Genomic DNA, 20,644 nt, shown 5'->3' on the forward strand with positions numbered 1-20,644 from the left:
ACACTGGCCCCGTCCAGGTGGGAGTCGAACCCGGCACCTTCTTGCTGGGAATCACAAGTGCTAACCACTGCACCACCGTGCCGATTATAAGTTCGAGCAGCACTTATGACTTTATCCTTTTCCCTGCGATACGCAGAACTGTCATGCATAAAAAACCTCATACTTTCGTGTACTATGTATTTTTAGTGCGTATTCGGGCGAGCTGGTGCTGAGCGGCCTGTGTCAAAACTCCACAGAATTGACTGTGCTCTCCTCTGTCTGTGCCTACTTCACTGGTGTGATTGGAAATAATAGAGTGATTATTATCCAAGGTGAATTACTGAAAGAAGGCTGTGGGAGGTGGTATTGAAGCGCAGTGAGTCACGGTGGACCAGGAAGTAGAGGAAAGTAATGATTCAGCCCTTTGTATGTATGCGCCACAATGTTCGAGATTAAATATGCAGACAAGTTTGACACAAGCAGACTTTTATAATGCTTAGTTTATTTGTTTACATGAGTAGGTAAGAAAGCTCATGTGCGCCTACCCATAATCCATACAATAAACATATGCATTTCACATGATATAAAGCAATAAAACATGGACTGTATGCAAATTCTGTTCATAGTAGAAATTTTAAAAATGGCATCTGCATTGAGGAAATAAAGATGAAGTTGCAGCTTGTCACAGTTGCAGGAAGTAGCTTATTATTGTGTGCGATGTCACACTTAACAAAGGTTTTATTTTCGTTAGTCCGGTAACAGTTAAGTCACGTTCTATATCACTCCAAGCTGTTCCCATAGTAACGATAAACAATTTATTTGAAAACAGTTAAGGGGGAAAACAATTTGGAGGAAAATCTAAACTTTCTCTAATTATTCAAAAACTACTTTAACAAATGCTGAAATATGAATATAGTTTTCTACTAAATAAAAATACAAAGGCATGGAGAGAAGCAAAGTGGTTCAACAGCCCATAAATACATGAATAACGGAGAATGCTAACATGATGCTTCATGTTAGCATTGGGCTAATAAAATAATAATAAACGTTTAACTAGTTCTAGCTACAACTGCTGTTTTTTTCACTTCTACTGAACAATCTGCTGTGAGAAAATATCCATATGGGCCCGATTTACACTTGACTATTTATATGTGATAAATAAGTTCCTATTCCACCAGAATATGGCTGAAAAGAGTGGAAAATTGTGTTTCTCTTTCTATTTTCGAAGCCACGCCCCCTACTATAGAGTTTGGGAAATTCCACAGTTACCATGGAGATCGGCCATCTTTGCAGCTGTTAGCATAGATTTCCATAGACTAACGTTAGCTAAAAACAGTATAAAAAGTGGAGAAAAAAGCCATTGAACAACTCTATTAACTACTGAGTTATTGCTGGTAAATACACCTAACTCACTGTGGTGTCCAAGTGTTTAATATGAACAATAACTCCGGTATTTAAAAAATCTCCATTAGTTTACAATTGCTACTAATCCCATAAGGCTTAGCGATATGACATCACATTCCCGAACTCTATAGATACACATGGCCTCTCGTCATAGAGGGGGGCGTGGCTTCGCCGAGGGGGAAAATAGAATCATTTGGGAAACACAGTTTTTCACACTTTTTGGCCGTTTTCTGGCGAAATATAAACTCATTTGTCATATGGATGTTAATTCACAGCAGATTGTTCAGTAGAAACGAAAAAACGGCAGTTGTAGCTACCGCTAGCATTAGCACAATGCAAACATGTAGCATCAACTTAGCATTCTCTGTTATTTATGTATTTATGGGCTGTTGAACCACTTTGCTCCTCTCCATGTCTTTGTATCTTTATTATCTTTAGAGTTTTCTCCAAATTGTTTTCCCCCTGACCATATATGGGCGATTCCAGAGATGCCGTCTGTATCTATTGTTGTGGAACTCGTTTCAGGTAAAACAAGTTAAAAAGTGAAATAACCCCTGCCCAGGACTTAAAGAAAGCAAACAGACCCAAATTAACACTTTCAGTTCGTGGGACCATGGCATTAATGCACGGCTCTGTCTTACGTTAATCCTACCTGAGAAATCTAGTTACAAAACCTTGAAGAAAGACTCTGTATAGTGTAAAATACAAGTGACCGTTTATGATCAAGCTACGTAATGAATATTTCCACTGTAATAAGAGAATAAGAAGTTCTCGTATTAAATTTTCCATACAGACACAGCTAAGTGCACGTGCCTGTTTATGAATTACATTTATCCTTTTACAATTATAATAAGAACCACACAACTATATACTACATGATTCGTATTGCTGCATCTCTGGGCTTTACTCACCAACTCAGCTGAATGTTTACCTTATAGATTTTGATTAGACCGTGTGAATACTGCGAATCTAAGTCACGCTGAACAAACGCATATTTCTAATATCCCACTGCCTGCCCATATTGGATTTCTTGCCTCTGCTGTGGCCTTTGGGGCTCCAGGCTGTTCGCAGCGTGAGCAGCTCCTAGCATTGCTCTCCCTCTGTGCTGCCGGTGTGACGCAGCGCACACACGACAACAGTCACGCTCAAAGGCACACGACGAAAGAGCAGGAGAAGCAGCGTCCAACAGCCGATATATGGGCTTTGGGTATACGGAGTGAGGAGGTATATATATATATATATGACAGGATAATGAAAGGTTTCCCCTGCCCGTAGTTCTTTGCATTTACATCAAAGCCGTTTTGAATTTCTTCTCGAGGGTTTCACGTGCGGCGCCCAGTGGCAATTGCTATGAAGGTATTGGAAATTCTACGTACGGGTTCACTCGTGTTTGATCTAACTATAGGCTGAGTTCTGAGGCTAAAAATCATGTATTTTTTGTATTTTGTATTTTTAAAAATAGCACAAATGTGATTGAGAGAAATAGGATGGGTCTTCATTTGCTGTATAAAGTCTGGATATGTTTTTTCAAATCATTATTTTCCTTTTCTCAATTTTCAAATGATGGTTTGTTTATTCCAGGGGTTCACTTTTCATGCAGCGACCCCCAAAATCACTCAACCAACAACTCAGGACCTCCTGTAAAAGATTTAAGGCGCAAAACATCTAAAATCTGGTTTAGGGATGTTAGTTTGTGTTTTGATTTTGGGCTTAATTTGTTTGTTTTCAATCTAAAATACATCAAACTCAATGTAAAAAATATTGTCTCAAAATCATCTTGTGACCCCCGTCTTCAGTGTCCCACGACCCCCACTTTGGGAACCACTGTTTTGTTTTGTTTTTTGTTTTTTTTCATTCATTATTTTTCCCTACACAGCATTAAATTGGGTTAAATTAAAGGACAGCTTATGTGGGACTTGCACAGCGTTTCCGCGGGGCATTAAAAAGCATTGAAGGAAAAGTAAACAGAGCACAGACAGTGTTGGCAAAAGCCTCTCCTCCTCTTCTCTACGGGGCCAAACGGGAGTGAAGTTGGAAGCTCCTCCAAGCTCCTCCACGTTTTCCCTATTTAAAGACATGAGCCTTTGCTTGATCCAAGTATAGTTATGCAAAATTAAACATGTCGATTTTCTAAGTGGATAAAAAGGGGAACTATATTGCAAGGCGTAATAACACGGGGAGCACTTTGACGTCCGCACAGTAAAGTCGAAGTGCTCAGCAGGTACGCAGCAATTCGTCTAAGCTAAGTTAAGAACATATCTCAGTATTATAAACGGTGGCCTATTGCTTTAATGCTTTAAAAGCCATTAAATTAATAAGGCCAAAATTAAAGCCTTAAAAGCATGAAATCTGATTGAAACTGGCATTAAATCTTCTTCAGAAAATATAAATTCCCCTCATTCCTCTGTGTAAGTGAATGTTTTTCATTTATTTATTCACTTGAGCAGAAAAGTAGTTCAAACATCTTTTACGGAAGAAAGAAAAAAACAAGACTATTGTGCTCAAAAGCAGTAGGAACGAACCCTAAAGGACCAGTTTATACAGAAATGGAGAGGAGAATGTGGCACTATGTTGTCTTGTGATGTTTATGTGGAATTTAAGACCGTATTTGAATTAGAAAAGTATCTTTTGTGTGAGAATGTCTCCCACAGACATGCCATTTGTAATTTAAGAACCGGCAATAATCGACTGGCAAAAGTAGTGGGCCGATATAAAGGCATTGACAGAAAATTTCGTTATTGTAATCTCTGTAATGATAATGTTGTCGGTGATGAGTTTCATTTACTGTTTGAATGTTCAAATGTGGAAGTTGTCATCAATAGAGAAAAGTATTTGCCAAAATTTTATGTAAGACACCCTTCAATGTTTAAATTAATTTCACTTATGCAAAATCAAAGGCAAAATGTGATTAGTAAATTTGGTACCTTTTTGAAAAAGGTTCTTCTTCTGTTATAATGATATTTGTTATTACTTTGTTCTGTTTTGTTTTTGTGAACTTGTGCTCCATACTATGGGTATGGTCGTGAGCACTGAAAAATAAAGAAAGAAAGAAAGAAAGAAAGAAAGAAAGAAAGAAAGAAAGAAAGAAAGAAAGAAAGAAAGAAAGAAAGAAAGAAAGAAAGAAAAGAAGTTCAAAGGTGCTTTTTAATGCATCACAAAGCATTAACCTTTTCAGGACATAACGCGGTGAGGCTGCGTTTCAGTTTTATGCTGCTAAAATTGTGAGCGGTCGTCCAGAAGATGTGAGACAGCTCTTCTCTGACGACCTTTAAATCCAGGCTGAAAACAACTCTATTAAGCCTTGTACTCGTGACAAGTGAATATACTTTAATCACTATTCACTTTATTTTATTTTTTAATGATTGTTCATTGTTCATTTTATTTGTCTTCAAAGTGTTACCTTTTTTGAATGCAGTCCTGTTCTTCAAACGCACATTGTTTTCTCTGTGTCTTTAAAGGGATGTGATAATCCTTATGAGGTTCCAATTTGGTGCAAAACGGTGTCCTTCTGCAGTGCACCCGAACGGACCGACTGGGTTTATTCTCTCCTGCATCTCTTGTTCTGCTCCTTTGATGCAGCCAGCACTAGAATATATCCCTTTCTATCAAATTCAATTATTAATACATCACAACTCACTTCCCTTCCCTCCTCGGTGCAGATGTTCTCCATATATCGTCTCTATATTTCCCCTTAAATATTCATGCCTTCATAGAATTCCCCTATGGCTTCTCCTGCCTGTCATACCTCTCTACTTTTGCCCTTCTTTACGAGGTTTTTTCCCCTATTTTTGACAGTTTCTTGTATGATTCTTTTCTATTCTCCCAGAAGCGAAGCAAAGACCACTGACTTGACAACGGCACCCAGGAACACCAGGCGCTGCGGTCAGAACATCCATAACAATCTGTGCTTGTCCCTGTCTGACCCTCGCTCCGTCTTGACTCATGGTAAGAACTTTTCTTCTTTTTTTTTTTTGCACAAAGCTGTTATATCTATTAGTCACAAATGATTGCCTAACATAACCAAAGGCCTTTTTTTATCATATTCTACCCTTCAAACTTTGCTCTACTCGGGAAATTAGAATATCGTGAAAAAGTTAGTTTATTTCTGTAATACAACTTAAAATGTGAAACTAATATATGATATAGACTCATGACATGCAACTCCTTTGTTTGTTATAATTTTGATGATTATGGCTTACAGTCCATTTTTTTTAAATATTCAAATTTTCGGAGATGTTTCATTTGGGGCTTTTAAAAGCTGAGCCATAATTATGAAAATTATAACAAATAAAGGCTGATATATCTCACTTTGCATGATGATTTTGGCTCACAGCTTGTAAAAACCCCAAATTCAAAATCTTAGAAGATTACAATATTGTGAAAAGGGACTATATTGTAGCTCAAAGTGTCACCTTTTCATCAGCCGATTAATCCAAAACACCTGCAAAGTTTCCCTGAGACTTTAAATTGTCTCTCAGTGGTTCAGTGTAATTCGCCATCATGGGGAGACTGCTGACCTGACAGTTGTGCAGAAAACCATCATTGACAAAAGCCTCAAAAGGTAATGGCAAAAAACTTGGATGTTCTCAAAGTCCTGTATCAAAACACATTGATAGAAAGTGAAGTGGAAGGAAAAGTGTAAACTTGCACAAGCCGCAGGGATGAGCGCAGTCTGGAGAGGACTGTCAGGTAAAAGGCCATTCAAAGGTGTGGTGGACGTTCACAAGGAGTGACTGAGGCTGGAGTCAGAGCATCAAGAGCCTCCACACAGACGGATCCTGGACATGGACTTCAAATGTCGTATCCCTCTGGTTGAAGCATCCTGGTCTTCATAACACCTCAGCAGTGCCACAGGCTGAGAGCGTCCATGCCACGCAACCGCATTAAGGCGGTAATTCAAGTACAAACCAAGTACTAAGTACATGATTATAGTTAAAACACACATTTCTCTGTTTTTTAATTGATTTCATGTAATATTGTAATCTTCTGAGATAACAAAGGCTTGACATATGTCACTTTGCATGTAATGAGTCTATATCATATATTAGTTTCACATTTTAAGTTGTTTTACAGAAATAAATGAACTTTTTCACGATATTCTTATTTTCCGAGTTTCACCTGTAATTTCACCAAGTCATTTTTTACTAAAACAACAAAAACAGTGTAACTTTCAAGAAAACCATAACAAGATTCCACAATGTTTCAATGTTTACAACTCTAAAAGCTGACATTTGTGACTCCGCTGGTTAGCACTTAGCATCATTTTGTAAAAACAATCAATATCACAACAACAAGAACAGCTAAAAATGAATCGCTTCTATTTTTACACTGGATAAAATCATCAGCTTTGGTAAGAATATGACTTAAAAGTGCAGAGTTTGTGCTGATTCTGGGTAGATTTGTATGAACTTATTGCCAATAGACCAAGAACATTTTTTCTTGCCTTATACTTTTCTGTCTCATTTTATGTGCTTTCGTCTTATTTTAAGCATTCAATATTATTTATGTTATCATTGAAGTGCATTATAAGCAATTCATCCAAGATAAGATTATATTTTCTCCAGTGTAAAAGTGAAGTTAATGTGAATAAACTTCAAAATCTCACTTAGGGTGTAATGCCACGATGAGACGGATAATATATGGTATTACTTAACAATTTAACTGAGGAAGATTTTTTTGAAAGATTCAATAAAGACAAAACAAAGCAACTCTATGAGTACACAGAACACAAGTCCAGCTTTTGTTTTGAAGTCACAGTTAAATGAAGTGCGTCTTATAACGACACGGTGCTGCATATCGATTTCCACATCCCTCAGTTCAGCGTAAAGCCTTTTGTCACTTGACAGAAAAGGAAAGTTAATTGGAAACCGTTTGAAAGCTGCACCGTGTCAGAATCTTGAACCACAAACATAAAGGCCATGATGTAGATTGTGATGTCGGGGCAAAGCGATGCAGCGGTGGCTAAAGCTGTTGCCATGGCGTGCCTCAGTGGATGACACGCATCAGCAGCCTTGAAGTTTGAGTGATGAGGAAAAAGGACATCTGTCAGGTTTTTTATAAATACGGGATATGCTGATGATATGTTCATACAGTCCTCGGCGGCTTTGTGCAGAAACTAACAAATTATGCCCCTTCCCGTCAATCAATATCTACTAGGGCTGGAACGGTACAGTTTACGATACTTAAAGGAACAGGTTTTTTTTTCCATGCTGAGATATGTTCCTACCTGAGCTTAGTCGAGTTGATGTGTATCTGTCTGGTCTTTATGCGTGCGCTCAGTCATGCAAAAAGAACAAAGATAGCATTAGTTAGCATTTAGGCTCTCCTCCTGAAGTTAGAAGCGACCAAGCTCTTCCACGTTTCCCCTTTTAAATACAGTTACATGAGTGTTGACACGATCCAAGAATAGTCACACTATATGAGTATATCTATAGAGTTCAGGAAATTCCACAGTTACCATGGAGATCCGCCATCTTTGCAGCTGTTAGCATACATTTCCATAGACTAACATTAGCTAAAAACAGTATAAAAAGTGGAGAAAAAAACCTGTGGAACAACTCCGTTAGCTGCAGAGTTACTGCTGGCAAATACATCTAACACACTGTGGCGTCCAAGTGTTTTAATGTGAACAATATTAAAATACAATTGCTGCTAATCCCATAATGCTTAGCGATATGACATCACATTCCCGAACTCTATTGGATCGTGTAACTGCTCACAAGACCATATTTAAATAGGGAAAACGTGATTTAATATGGCCCTTTGAGGAGCATGAATTCCTGAGCATGTCGAGATAAAACAGTACGTCTCTAGCCCATTCCTGTGCGGAGTTATGGATTATTAAAGAAATAACCAGTTTGTTCACTCCAGCCACTAGGGGGCAGCTTCAATAAAAAAAACATGGAAAGAATTCCACACGTGTCCAGCAGAGGGCACTGACATAATAAGAGATCAGGATATAAACAGCATATTAGAGCCACGTGGTAAATGGTCAGTCTGCCCTAGGGCGGCTGTGGCTACAATAGTAACTTACTGCCATCGAATGTGAATGAATAATACTTTATGTAGCTCTTTGAGAAACGTGTGGCACAGGCTGGTAAAGCGCAATAAGTATTAGCCGTTATTTATGAGTCCACAGTCCTTTACATTATATGTGGCCAGCGACCCAAACACCTCTGCTTTAAAGGCCGATCCGATACGTTTTGCGATTCAGTATGTCATTATTATGTAATTACCTTAAATGTGTAAATAGAAAACAGTTGTTTCCAAAAGTGTCACACACAACATGTAAAATGTTGTATAACTGTTAAATAAAGGAGTCAGTGCAAGATAAAAACGCCTCCAAACACATTACAGCACATAGTAAACAGAGGCCTTTTGCAAATAGCTTCATTTCAACCAAAAGCATCTCCTTTTATAAAATATTTCAAGAAACAAAAGTGTGAGGAAAAGCATCTGTAGTTCATCCTTTTAACTGAACATATTTCATAAAGATATTGAATCAGTATTTTGATAAAGTATCAATACTTGATATTGTGTCAAAAAGTATTGTGATATACTAATGTCTACTACCTACTATGGTGGCTGTTACTGCTGTTACTGCTGTTACTCTGTTGTCACTGCTGTCCCTATTGTCACTTCCACTGCCACTTAAAAGTGTCTTCATGCCCTCAAGGCCAGTCACTTTTATTATTTCTTCCAAAGCAAGACGTAAAATAAATTTCATACAAAGCAAACTTTTTACTTACTGTTCAACCTTGGATTCTTTATATTTGAAATGATCATAGGCTACTTTTTTCCCATCATTATAAGTTGTAAAAGCAAGTCCTTTCTATATAACATGTATGTCACATGTTTTATCACATAAAGGGACATTACAGAGATAAACATAACAATTGTATCAGACTTCTCCACCTCTGCACAGAGCAGTGCAGCATGTTGACATGGTTCTGTGTGGTCCTGCCTGCAGGTGTGAATGTGGACAAGGGTGAAAACTGGTGCTCCCAGATCAACAGGCTGCAGCAGCTCCTGGACAAGCTCGAGTGTCAGGTCTGTCCTCACAATATGATGGTTTTAGTAAATGTTTTCCAAATGTTGCCAGATCACATTTGCCTTGTTCCTATTGACATATTGAACATCTGCTCCAAAAATGGAGTCAATAGGACGCCAGTAAAGGCTTCGTATTGACCCCTGTTGCTGGAGGCTGACCTATGAATGTGTTACTTTTACAGGAAGAGGAAACTTACAGTACAAAGGAGCAAAGAGAAGTCAATAATAAACTCTCCCAGTCTCCCTGTATAACAGTTACAACACTTTGTTTGATGTATGATGACTTTGTTCTCTTCATCTCTGTGTCCTTGCACAACACAGAGCGAAAACTGCTTTTGGTCGTCATTTCGTTCAGATTGTTGAGAGTATTTAATAAAAGGCAAGGAGCAGGGACGTGCACAGGTGGTGCTCAAGCACCTGCCCCTTTGCCCTGTGCCCTTTAAGTGCCCTTCTCAAGACCATTTTTTTTCCTACCCAATATTAAGTATTGTTTCTTTTATTGTTCTTAGATGTTTGCCCTACTAAGCCAACATGTGCTGAAAATACAGTTTTAATATCCAGCAACTTAAAAATCGCGCTTTATTCCTCCTCTGCCTCTCGAGCTGCGGCGGTGCTGACGCTCCTGATCAATAAAGGGCAGCTGTGCCGTCCCCGTGTTTCCCCCGTTTGAGAAGATGGTACAGCCCATCTCTGTGAGACGCGGGAGTAAAGTAAACTAAGTAATTTGGATAACTTTATGAGCGAGCCAGCGCGACATGACTGGATTATTAAAGGAAATAGAAACGAAAGGGCCGTCAGTGCGAGGACGTCAGCGCCGCCGCGCGTGTCGAGATCAGGACAAAGTCAGCGGTAACAAGTCAGTAACTTTCGCGGTTCTGTTTTGTCGCGCTATAAAATGAGCTCTATTACTCAGACTAAAGGCCTATTCATACTCCACAAGACGCGAGTCAGGGCTGAGCGTAGACCGGGGTCAGAGCAGTATGAGCTGAACCAAGGAGACAGAGCGGTGAGGTGGTGCCTGGGTTCTGGACACTGCATCTGTGGGAGGAGCACAGGAACACAAACAGCCCAGGAATATTGTTATTCAAGATAATTTTGACAAACCAGCAATGTGATAGTCCTACATCATCCTCTGAAGTCTAGTTTATTATTAGGTCCACATAATTGGACATGTTAATCAATGGTCTGTCAATCAGTCAAAGTGTCACTAGTGAAAAAAATCACCTTTTTTTTGCGTGTGTGTGTGTGTGGGGGGGGGGACCTGCCCCTCAAAATGTCTGTGCACGCCACTGGCAAGGAGTGAACTTTTTGTGTCAGATCTGTGAGAATGGACCTCACTTCATCAGGTTTATACTTCTGCCGTTAATTTGGTCTTCAGTAAAACCTACAAAGAAGTAGATTAAGTGACGAGTGAGAGACGGTACAGTAGTTGTTCTGCTCTTGCGGAAGAAAGACTTTGCATCAAGTCTTTTGAGCTTCTTCCCAGGGCGATGTTTTTGTGAGTCTGTTTCACGCACAGGGGACTCCACAGACTGGCAGATGGAGCTCAGCTCACTCGCTGGGATGCACTCGCAGCGTGTCGTGCATTTATCGTGCATTTAAGTCTCAAAATGTTATTGTCTTTTATTTTACTTCATGGAGCAATGAATTTAAATAGGAATTATTGCGACAGGCCTAATGTTAACAATTTCAACATGAAAAAGTGTACCACCCCTAAACGTGGAGCAATTGACTCAAGTTTTGGTACAGATGCTTACAATACAAATTGGAACAAGGTAAAACTGAAACCTGAACCACCCTACGACCCACCGACTCTGACGGACTAATAACTCAGAATGGCATCAATGAGCAAATCACAAAAACAGCCTAAGTCATCATGACTGTGGGAAGAAGATGGAGAGGCTGAAGAGGTTCTGTAAAAATCTCTTTATAGCTTTTTATATTTTCTTAACTTTTCTTCTTTTCATGCAAGATAGAAAAAAAAAAACATGGTGGCCAATCCCAAACATGTGTCATACAAGCCCATTTTAAAGCAGTACTCAGTAACTCTTGCCCCTAGAGGCCATAAGTGCAACTGCAGGTGTCGTAGCAAGTTAAGATTTTTTAACTTGTTAATAGAGAGTAAATACTACGCTGACAGGAAAGGCGAAGGGAGGGAGGGATATTGTACATCCAATTACACAATGGAAATATTTTTTTTCACTCAAACTTGGCTGTAAATACTGTTTAAAGTGACGCTAGCCCACAGTTAGCTTTGCCCGTTAGCATGTTAGCTTCTTCTTCGTGATTCCATTAGTGTGTATAGGTGGCTCCGGTCCGGTGGCAGTCAAGTTGCAAACATGGTTTTCTGGCCAGAGACACCAGGGGGAGATGAAAGACCCTCCAATCCATCCCATAAACACTTGTATTACCCCCTCAGGGACTACAAAAAGGATTTATTAAGGGAAACACGTTACTTAGTACTTTTTTAAGATTTTTCCACAGAATATTACATTTTTTCAGCCCTTAAGCCCTATTCACACAAAATTATGATTTCCTGGGGACACTTATAAAATTGAAAGTCACCCCATAACCTTTACCATATTACTTATTTACTCATTGTACTGACTTACATATGAAAATGACAGACTGATTAAATGACAAGAATCCTTAAATGAATTGCTTCCAGTGCTACTTTTATTTTGTACATCGGCCTGTTTGTATACGCTTCGCTCTCCCAGACTATTTTGGGAGATTGTTTTTTTTATATAATTTCTACGGCAGTATTGACCACTCAAGCACCTCTTCCCTTTCCTCGCCTTATATAATGCTAATGTCCAACCATTCATCCTTCAAGTGCAGAGGGAGCGCTTGTACCTTATTGCTTTGGGTTTTGTTCTGGCAAGATTTAGCCCCAGGAGTCCAGGCAATGGAGTCACTAACAGCTTTTGACAAACAATAGTGTGCTTACATTTCTCTGCAGTCTTGTTCTCTGACCCGTCTCCATAACCCCAGCCCAGAGCCGGTTTCATGCCCGCCTGCCCTTTCTCATTCTGCCCGGTTTCATCTCCCTCGCTCTCGAGCTCTTTTATTAACTTCTCCTGTTCCCTATTTATTGATGTCCACTATCCTCTCCTCCGTGGTCAGACTTTTCCCCAAAGCATATTCCTTCGTTCATCCCTCTGTTTTGCCTCACCCAGCGGGACTCAAAAGTGCAATATCAGAGAGATTTCATAACCTGCAGGATGTTGGCACTGTGCTTTAATAAAACCTTTTCTCGCACCGCCAGAGCCGCCCCATCTCAGCCTCTCTGTCTTTTTAGACGAGACCGCAATCATTCGCTTCTATTCACATTAATCACGTATTTCACAACAAAGGATTGCAGCTGCAGGCACATCAACTATTGTGAATTTTGTAAAGTTCTTGAATAAGAAATGAGTTAAATGGTTATTGCACAGTTTTGGAAGAAACATATTTGCAATTTCTCTGGCGAGTATTGTGATTGCAGTTAGATATAGTATGTTTTAAAATTGAGATTAAGTTCACAATGCTTGTTTTAACCGAGTTTAGAAGCATTCAAAAAAGCTTTATTTATTAACGCCCGATTACATTTGTACCAGAGTTCTGGCTCTGCTCTAAAGGCTACATGGTCATTTTTTCCTTGCAATAACTATGTTTTAACAGGCGCAGACTAGAGTCTCCTCAGTGATTGTATTTATAAGCTGCTGTGGACGGTAACGTCACATTGTGTTTAGCCTCTTTATTTGTTGTGGAACCATAGACATAGCTCACTCCTCCCCGTTTGCCATATGTTTGAAAGGGAATCCATGGTGGATTTATGGACGCCTCCTACCCAGCTCTGATCAAGCATGTTCCTAAAAAGGGCATAAGGGCGGGATCTTCACTGTAGACTCAGTAGAATCTTAACCGCGCCATTAGCTCTAATGCAAACGGCCTGTCAATCAAAGTCCGGCCGTCATTAGTATACGAGATTTCTAAAATGTACCTCATGAAAACCAGCCTGGTTTCTTTAATTGTAGCAGGAGGAATACAGGAGGAATATCTAGCTGTAGAAAGTAAAAAAATTGCTTAAAACGTGTGTAAATTCCAATGCTTTCTAATGGAAAACTAGCTTGCTCTGCCGCTTCTATATGGAGCTACTACAGCAATGGCAGGTAATGGCGTCGCAGGTAATGGCGTCGTGGTCACGAAGCAGAGCAGCAAGCAGACATTGTCTGGAACCAAGGTTCTGACAGTAATACAGAGATGCTTTGGCCGTACAGCATGAGCCAATATGATAAAGCGATTTGAATCAGTGACAGTGACTTACCTGCTAACTAACAAACAGGCCGGCCTTCGCTTTTATGTCCCAACCTGCCGCTCTTTCTCCAGTGTTTGCACATGGCTCAACATTGACCAAGCATGTATTTCAGAAGTGAGGGATTGAATATCAATGTATTAAGTGCTCATGCTGTATCTTTGCAGCTTTAATATGTAATATACAGTGTAATCCTGTATGGGCTTGTCTTCTGTGGGCATATCTTAAATAAATATTTCAAAAATATTTGCATTTTTATAATATTACATTTCATTTTTGTTGCTTAGGGGCCAAAGTTGGAGCCAGTGAACGGGGACACTCTGGCGGTCGCAGACAAGTCGGTAAGTGGATAATAATAGAAAGACATCGCCTGAAATTTTCTCTTGAGTTCCTGGTAGTATTTTAACAGAAGCTCATTCAACATCTGATATGGGAGGTCCGAGCTGACGGTCTCACACTGAAATGTGCTCCATTAACTGTCACTTGTCAGGCATCACTGTGGAGCTAGACAGCAGAGAGCCATTAGTGCTAAAAATCTAAAAAAGTTTAGAACGGTTGGACAGATTGGAAGGACACCTATTAAATGGATTTGTTTTCTCACTCTCAGTACTGCCATTTTTAAAGCTGATGCACACATTCCAGCTTCTAGAAACTTTCTTCCTTTCCTTGAAGAGTTAAAACATTTTTCTCCATATAATGAGACCTAAATTGCATCTATTCTTGGCTCAAGACTGTGCGCTGAAGTCTTGAGCGTCTGTCTGAAAGTGGAATAGTGTGCATTTGTGAGAGCTAAGAACGAGTTTGTTGTTGTTTGTCTTTAGTAGTGAATGCTATTTCGCCTGTGTTTGCAGAGCGTGAGATCATAGATTCCAGGCTTTGTGTTTTTTGGACAATGAAAAGATATTAGGCCAAGTTGCAGCTGCTGCGGCCAGTTTAAATTCAAGATTTTTTCCAGCTTTTTTAACATTGCTGGTGGTTGGTTTGCCAATATTTTATGATCATCTGTTTACTTGTCATAAGAATATAATGAAGTTGAGCTGGACAGTTTGGCCCCAAAAAATAAATCACACTTTTAGGTAGATCTTTTAAATAAACTCCGGCTTTAACAGAATTTGAATGTGTTCCACTCGAAAATCATTTTACCGAAACAGAAATAACCTGGTGCTGTTACTCCCACAGAACTGACTGTTAATCTGACCATTAAGAATTCCCCTGATGATAACTGAGATTAACCACAAAGACATTAGCCCAAACAGCACTAATTATTTTTATTTCAAATGGTAAACATTTGAAATAAAAACAAACAACAAACAATCCAAGTATTGCACTTTACCCACAAGTCAACTTTATTTTTATTTGTGATAGGTACTACACTTAGAGCCTAAAAAGAGTCAACATTATGATCATTGACTTGCTCATGGTTTTACAGACATTTATCTATAATTCATTTATCTTTAACGTTAAAAAAAAAAGCCTAGGTTTTTTTTTTTTTGCTTTATTATTTTCCAAGAACCGTATTTTGTCTCTGCAGTTTGATAATTCGGATGCAGCAAAATCGCCTAATTTTACATTTTAAAACAGCTTATTATACGGCTCTTCACAACGTAAGTAGAAGCTCCGTTGATTTGAATGGGATTTCCCAACGTTCTACCGGTCATTATTTTCTGATAAAGGACCTCTGAGAAAAATAATGACGTTAGTTCGTGCTTTCATATCACTCCGCGCGTACGTAGTAGCGACACAATAAGTTGACGCGTAGAGACAACAGAGAGCTCACACGTTTCCTTTCAGACGTTCCCCACTCATCTAATATAATATGTATATAACATAATGATGAATTTAGAATCTTTAAAGTTCTTAACACACTTTTATTTCATTTTTCATGTATTCATATATTTAAGATGGGCGCAGAGATGGGCGCAGCAATTAGCATTGGATGAACCAGATGTGCTAATTTTCAACACCTGTCCATATGGGGCTTTTAGGTTACAAAGATAAAACACATTATTACACAAGAAACACATTATTAACCGCTTAACTCCAACCTTAACCGGGTCAACTTTCTCCAGTTCAGCTTTACCCAAATCTAAAAGCTTCTCAACTGGAGATCTACAGTGTAACGGCTCATTTGAAAGCTAAAACCTACAAAAGTGATGGCGACTTTTTGTCACGTTGTTGCCGTAATTTTGACACATTTTTGGAGCGTTTTTGTTGTGTCTTTTGTCTCTTTTTTGTCTCTTTTTCTTCCTGTAGTTTTTTTTGTTGCTTTCTCCAGGTTTTTTTGTCTTGTTTTTGTCTTGTTTTGTTGCTTTTTTGTCACATTTTGTTGCGTCCTCCTCAATTTTGTCGTTCTTTTAATATTTCAAGAAGCTTTTAGATTTGGGGAAAGCCAAGCTGGAGAAAATTAGCATGTTTTCAGGTGGGAGTTAAGAGGTTAAACAAGACCAGGCCCATTTTACACATTAAATGTACCTGTAGGCCACCGCTCTCTTGAAATATTTCACTCTGCACAGACAGAAAGGTCCTGTAATGTCTATACTGCTTATTTTCATGTGTGCTCAATAGTCCGAAAATTATGGTAAATAAAAAATACCATTGTCAGTTATTATCTTTTGAGTTTGATTTTAAAGTTTCTCTGTAGTCGTCTCGGCCGTCTCTGTGGCCTGCATTGCATTGTGTAAATAACCAAACCAATTATATGGAAGTAGGTCATACCAATTTTCAAAGCACAAAAGCTTATGTGTCCTAATTACCTGCATGGCCAGTGTTCAGTCCAACATTGCCTTCTCGCTGCCTGTATTCACCGACATGACCATTCTTTGAACTGTATGAATCTGGAAACAGCCAATTTGCTGGGCTTCCTCCACTCCTCAAGCTGCGGCGGATACGGGAAAAAACATTCTGTTTGTTGTGAAGCTGAAGACTTGGTCAACCTTGTTACGCATGCTGACAAGACTCAGTTATAATGATTTTGAGGCTGGAGCTATTTCCGCTTTATTTCATGGGCAGAAAAACACTTTTAAAGGCACACAGTCTCGATAGGTACAGTAGCAGCGGAGCCAGGTACCACCAAACCCAACACAGCGTAGTTATACTGTAATAAAGCGGAATAAATATGTAATAATAATGTAATAACATGTAATAAATCCTTTAAAAAACACAGTAATTCGAGTGTAATTACACTGTAACTATATAATAATAACAGAGTGGTTAAGGTATAATAATACTGTAATAAAGTTAAAGTAATATGTAATAACAATGGAATAACATGTAATAAAATCTCAAAGCACAGAAAATAAACTGTAATTACATATAATAAATGAAGTAGTAACAGTGTATTTGCACTGTAATAAACGCTGAAATAAATGTATATTTATAATGTACTTGTACATGTGTTAAACCCTCAAAACACAGTAAATACACTGTAATGACATAACATTGTACAAACAAATACACTATAACTACTTCATTTATTATATTTTATTACAGTTTATTAGCTGTGTTTTGAAATGTTATTACATGTTATTACGTATTATTTGAGCTTTATTACAGTATTATACCTTAACGACTCCGTTATTATTGTGTAATTACAGTGTTGTTGCAGGGTAATTACTTTGTTTTAGGGATTATTACATGTTATTACATTATTATTACATATTTATTCCTCTTTATTACAGTATAACTACACTGTAGTTAGTAGTCCGTAATCTAAAGCGTTACCAACAGGGTAAAATGCTTTTTTTTAAGACAGTTAAGGCCTTAATTTTGTCACAATTAATTTAATGGCTTTAATACTAATGTGCAGTTGTTAAATAAAGCTGACGTGTGGGCCTTTTGAAACCGCAGATGTTTATCCACTTAAAACAAAGATATTCTGCGACTGGTACAAAGCAGAACTTCCGCTCATCGTGCTCTTCTCTTTGAGGCGGTTGGTTATAGATATTATAAAGATAAAAAAAGGGCTTCCATCATCTTAATACGTGCAGCTGTTCTCACTCCAAAACGAAAGCGCTGCGACGATAAACGCTTGGACCGCTGACAGAAAACGCACTCGGCATCGCGGCTCATCTGTTGTGATAAACTACTGAAGTGTCCGTCCTCCAACTTCCAATGTGGATCATCCATCAATCTGAACTAAATCCACACACAAAATAAACTCGCCTTCGGAAGTGGGTCGAATGAATTGTACTTGTAAATTATGTTTTATTGAAACTTAAGTGTAATTTATCATGGATTATTTCATGCTTTATTTTTCTTCAGATATTTGGCACTTTTACAACAGAGAGAAACAAAACACATGTATAAAGAAAAGCGCGCGCTTGGGGTTTATATTAGGGGTCAAAAATAAGCAAACGTTACATTTAACCAACAGGGCGGCGGTACCGTGTGCCACAGGTCAAATTGAGGAACTAATATGTTCATCAGTCCATCCTGAAACTCAGTGGTTCTCAACCTTTAGGAGCCGAGACCCCTTTATAACAGTTAAAGTGGTTCATGACCCGGGCTCGGGTCACACCGTGAGAAATAGGAACACTAGCCTACATAATTCTCAAAAAACAAAGAAAAAAAAACAAATGGCTAACATGAAATTCATCAAACTACGAACAAATAATGGCACTCTGGTACAATATCCAACACATGCTACAATAAAATATTAGATTATATGCTAATAAAAATATGTATATTTTATCTAAATGATCTGGCGACCGCCCCAAATTGGTCTTGCGACCCCCTTGGGGGCCCCGACCCCCAGGTTGAGAACCACTGCTGAAACTAAATGAGGAGCTTAAGTCATAAAATCAAAGTGTGTCATGGCGAGTGGACAATTGTTTATAACGTCTTTGTGAATTGTCTTACATTTGTTTGTCTTGTCTGTATTTTTAGTTGATACGGAGCTGCTGAACTGCAAAACAAATGTCAGATCCTCGCAACTGACAATAAATAAAGCATTTATCTATATAGAAACTCACTATTCATGAGTTTCACAGAGGTAGGGATGAAAGAGTTCTTATACCTGCTATGCTTACACAGAAATGTCCTGTACCTTCTTCCAGAGTGCATAAGAAAGACTCAGACTCAGATGTTTATAGAGTCAGATATAATCCTGCTGGTCTGGCTCATGGTGGATTCTTTAAACAGCTGCTGTGGGGATAACAAACATGTCCCTAAGATTTTCCCAGCTGCTTTGACCAGGCTGGTGATCTGGGATTTAGGTAGGGGTTCTATGTTCCCAAACCAACAGGTGATACCAAACCATAGAATGGCAGCTTTTTAAAAGAGCACCATGATGTTCCCGCACATCCCCAACACGTCGAAGAAAGTGGAGCCGCTGTTGAACCTTTCAAAGCACAATTATTGCATTTCCCACTTTACTCATTCATTCTTTACTTAGTACAGACACCATTAAGGTCCATAAAATCTATAAAGTCTACAAAATGAATAATATTTCCTCAGAGCAGAGGTTTACTGACATCACTCGCTGCATATAAACAAATATAAATCTCAGTGCCTCGCAGATGAGAATGTGAACATGCACAAACAACTGGCTGGCACTGTGCCACCTGGGCACTTTCAGCAGCTTCTTTGTGGTTTATTCTTTAATATCATCAACTACAAAAAACAAATGAATTCCAAAGAGTTGATGCTACTCGGTGCACACTCTAAAAGTAGTATTTGCCAATGACGTTTTAAATACTTGGATGTCTTTTCTGTATTTATCTATGGTAGGGCTGTGCAATTAATTGAAATTCAATTCTGATTTTGATTATAACACTAGACGCTTACCCACAGCATACCCATAATCGAGAAAAACGATGCCCTCCCGCTTGTCCATCCAAAGCGCAGAAAGGCAGCGTGATGTACTGTTGTATTTGTCGCAGATGCAGCTCTTGAGATAACCTGCTCACCTTTTGCTGAAAGGAGAACAGAAGTTTAGAATCCTCTTTATCCTTTGTCCAGGCGCTGGTTTTGTGTAGAAAAGTCTAAAACTCTTCTTCAGGAGCACATCTCACAAACACAGGTCAAAGCAAACTCGTATTATTTCATGCTGCTGGGACGATTGTTTTTGTTCCCTTCGCATTTCACGAGCAACCGGCACATACTTAGGTCAGACATAATCAAACAGCGCGGTGTGATGATGTCATCAGGATGCACACTTGGTTTGCTTGGGCAGGTGGGAGGGCTGGCCAGCAGGGGGCAGGTGAGACATGAGCTCTCAGAGGATTAGCTAAGAAACGTGAGCACATTTTTATCATTTGGACTTTGTGTATTAAGATGGATATAAATCTTATATTAAGATTAATAAATAAATTAAAGCGGTACTTAGTAACTTGTTTACCTTAAAGGGACTATAAGGAGTTTAAAAATGTTAAAATTAAGTATTTTCCTCCCTCTACATGTTCCAGCCATGTCCTAATGTGTAGAATGAGCGCAGCTGTTCACCACAACTGCCTCTAAAATCCTGTACGGTCACTCAAAAATGTGTCACTTCGGCCCGAATTGCCGTCATGCACGAGCTTAATATAGAAGGTGCAGTTACACATATGGCCTGTAGTGAGTATAAAATGGCGAACTTGCTTCCAGCCCCTTTAATAAATCCTTTCCGTAGTCCCTCTGGGGGTAATACATGTGTTAGTGGGATGATTGGAGGGTCTTTCATCTCCCCCTGGTGTCTCTGGCAAGAAACCCACAATTGCAACTTCGCTGCCACTGGGTCGGAGCCACCAATACACACTAATGGAATCACAAAGAAGAAGCTAACAGGCTAATGGGTAAAACACACTGTGGGCTAGCACCACTTAAACAGTATTCACAGCCAAGTTTGAGTGAAAAAAAATATTTACATTGTGTAATTAGATGGACAACATCCCTCTCTCCCTTTGTCTTTTCTGTCAGCGTAGTATTTACTCTCACGGA

General features: G+C 39.0%; 1 protein-coding gene across 1 annotated transcript in view; it reads left to right on the top strand.

Annotated features, from left to right (window-relative positions):
- Positions 1–20,644, top strand: part of necab3 (N-terminal EF-hand calcium binding protein 3) — an 87,894-nt gene that overhangs the window by 54,617 nt on the left and 12,633 nt on the right. The window contains exons 7-9 of the mRNA XM_079579326.1: positions 5,210–5,328; positions 9,353–9,432; positions 14,017–14,070. Coding sequence (XP_079435452.1) covers positions 5,210–5,328; positions 9,353–9,432; positions 14,017–14,070 — 253 coding nt within the window. The remainder of the gene's footprint in view (positions 1–5,209; positions 5,329–9,352; positions 9,433–14,016; positions 14,071–20,644) is intronic.

Source organism: Gobius niger, assembly GCF_951799975.1.
Source record: "Gobius niger genome assembly, chromosome: 20".
In the NCBI taxonomy this organism is placed as follows: Eukaryota; Metazoa; Chordata; class Actinopteri; order Gobiiformes; family Gobiidae; genus Gobius; species Gobius niger.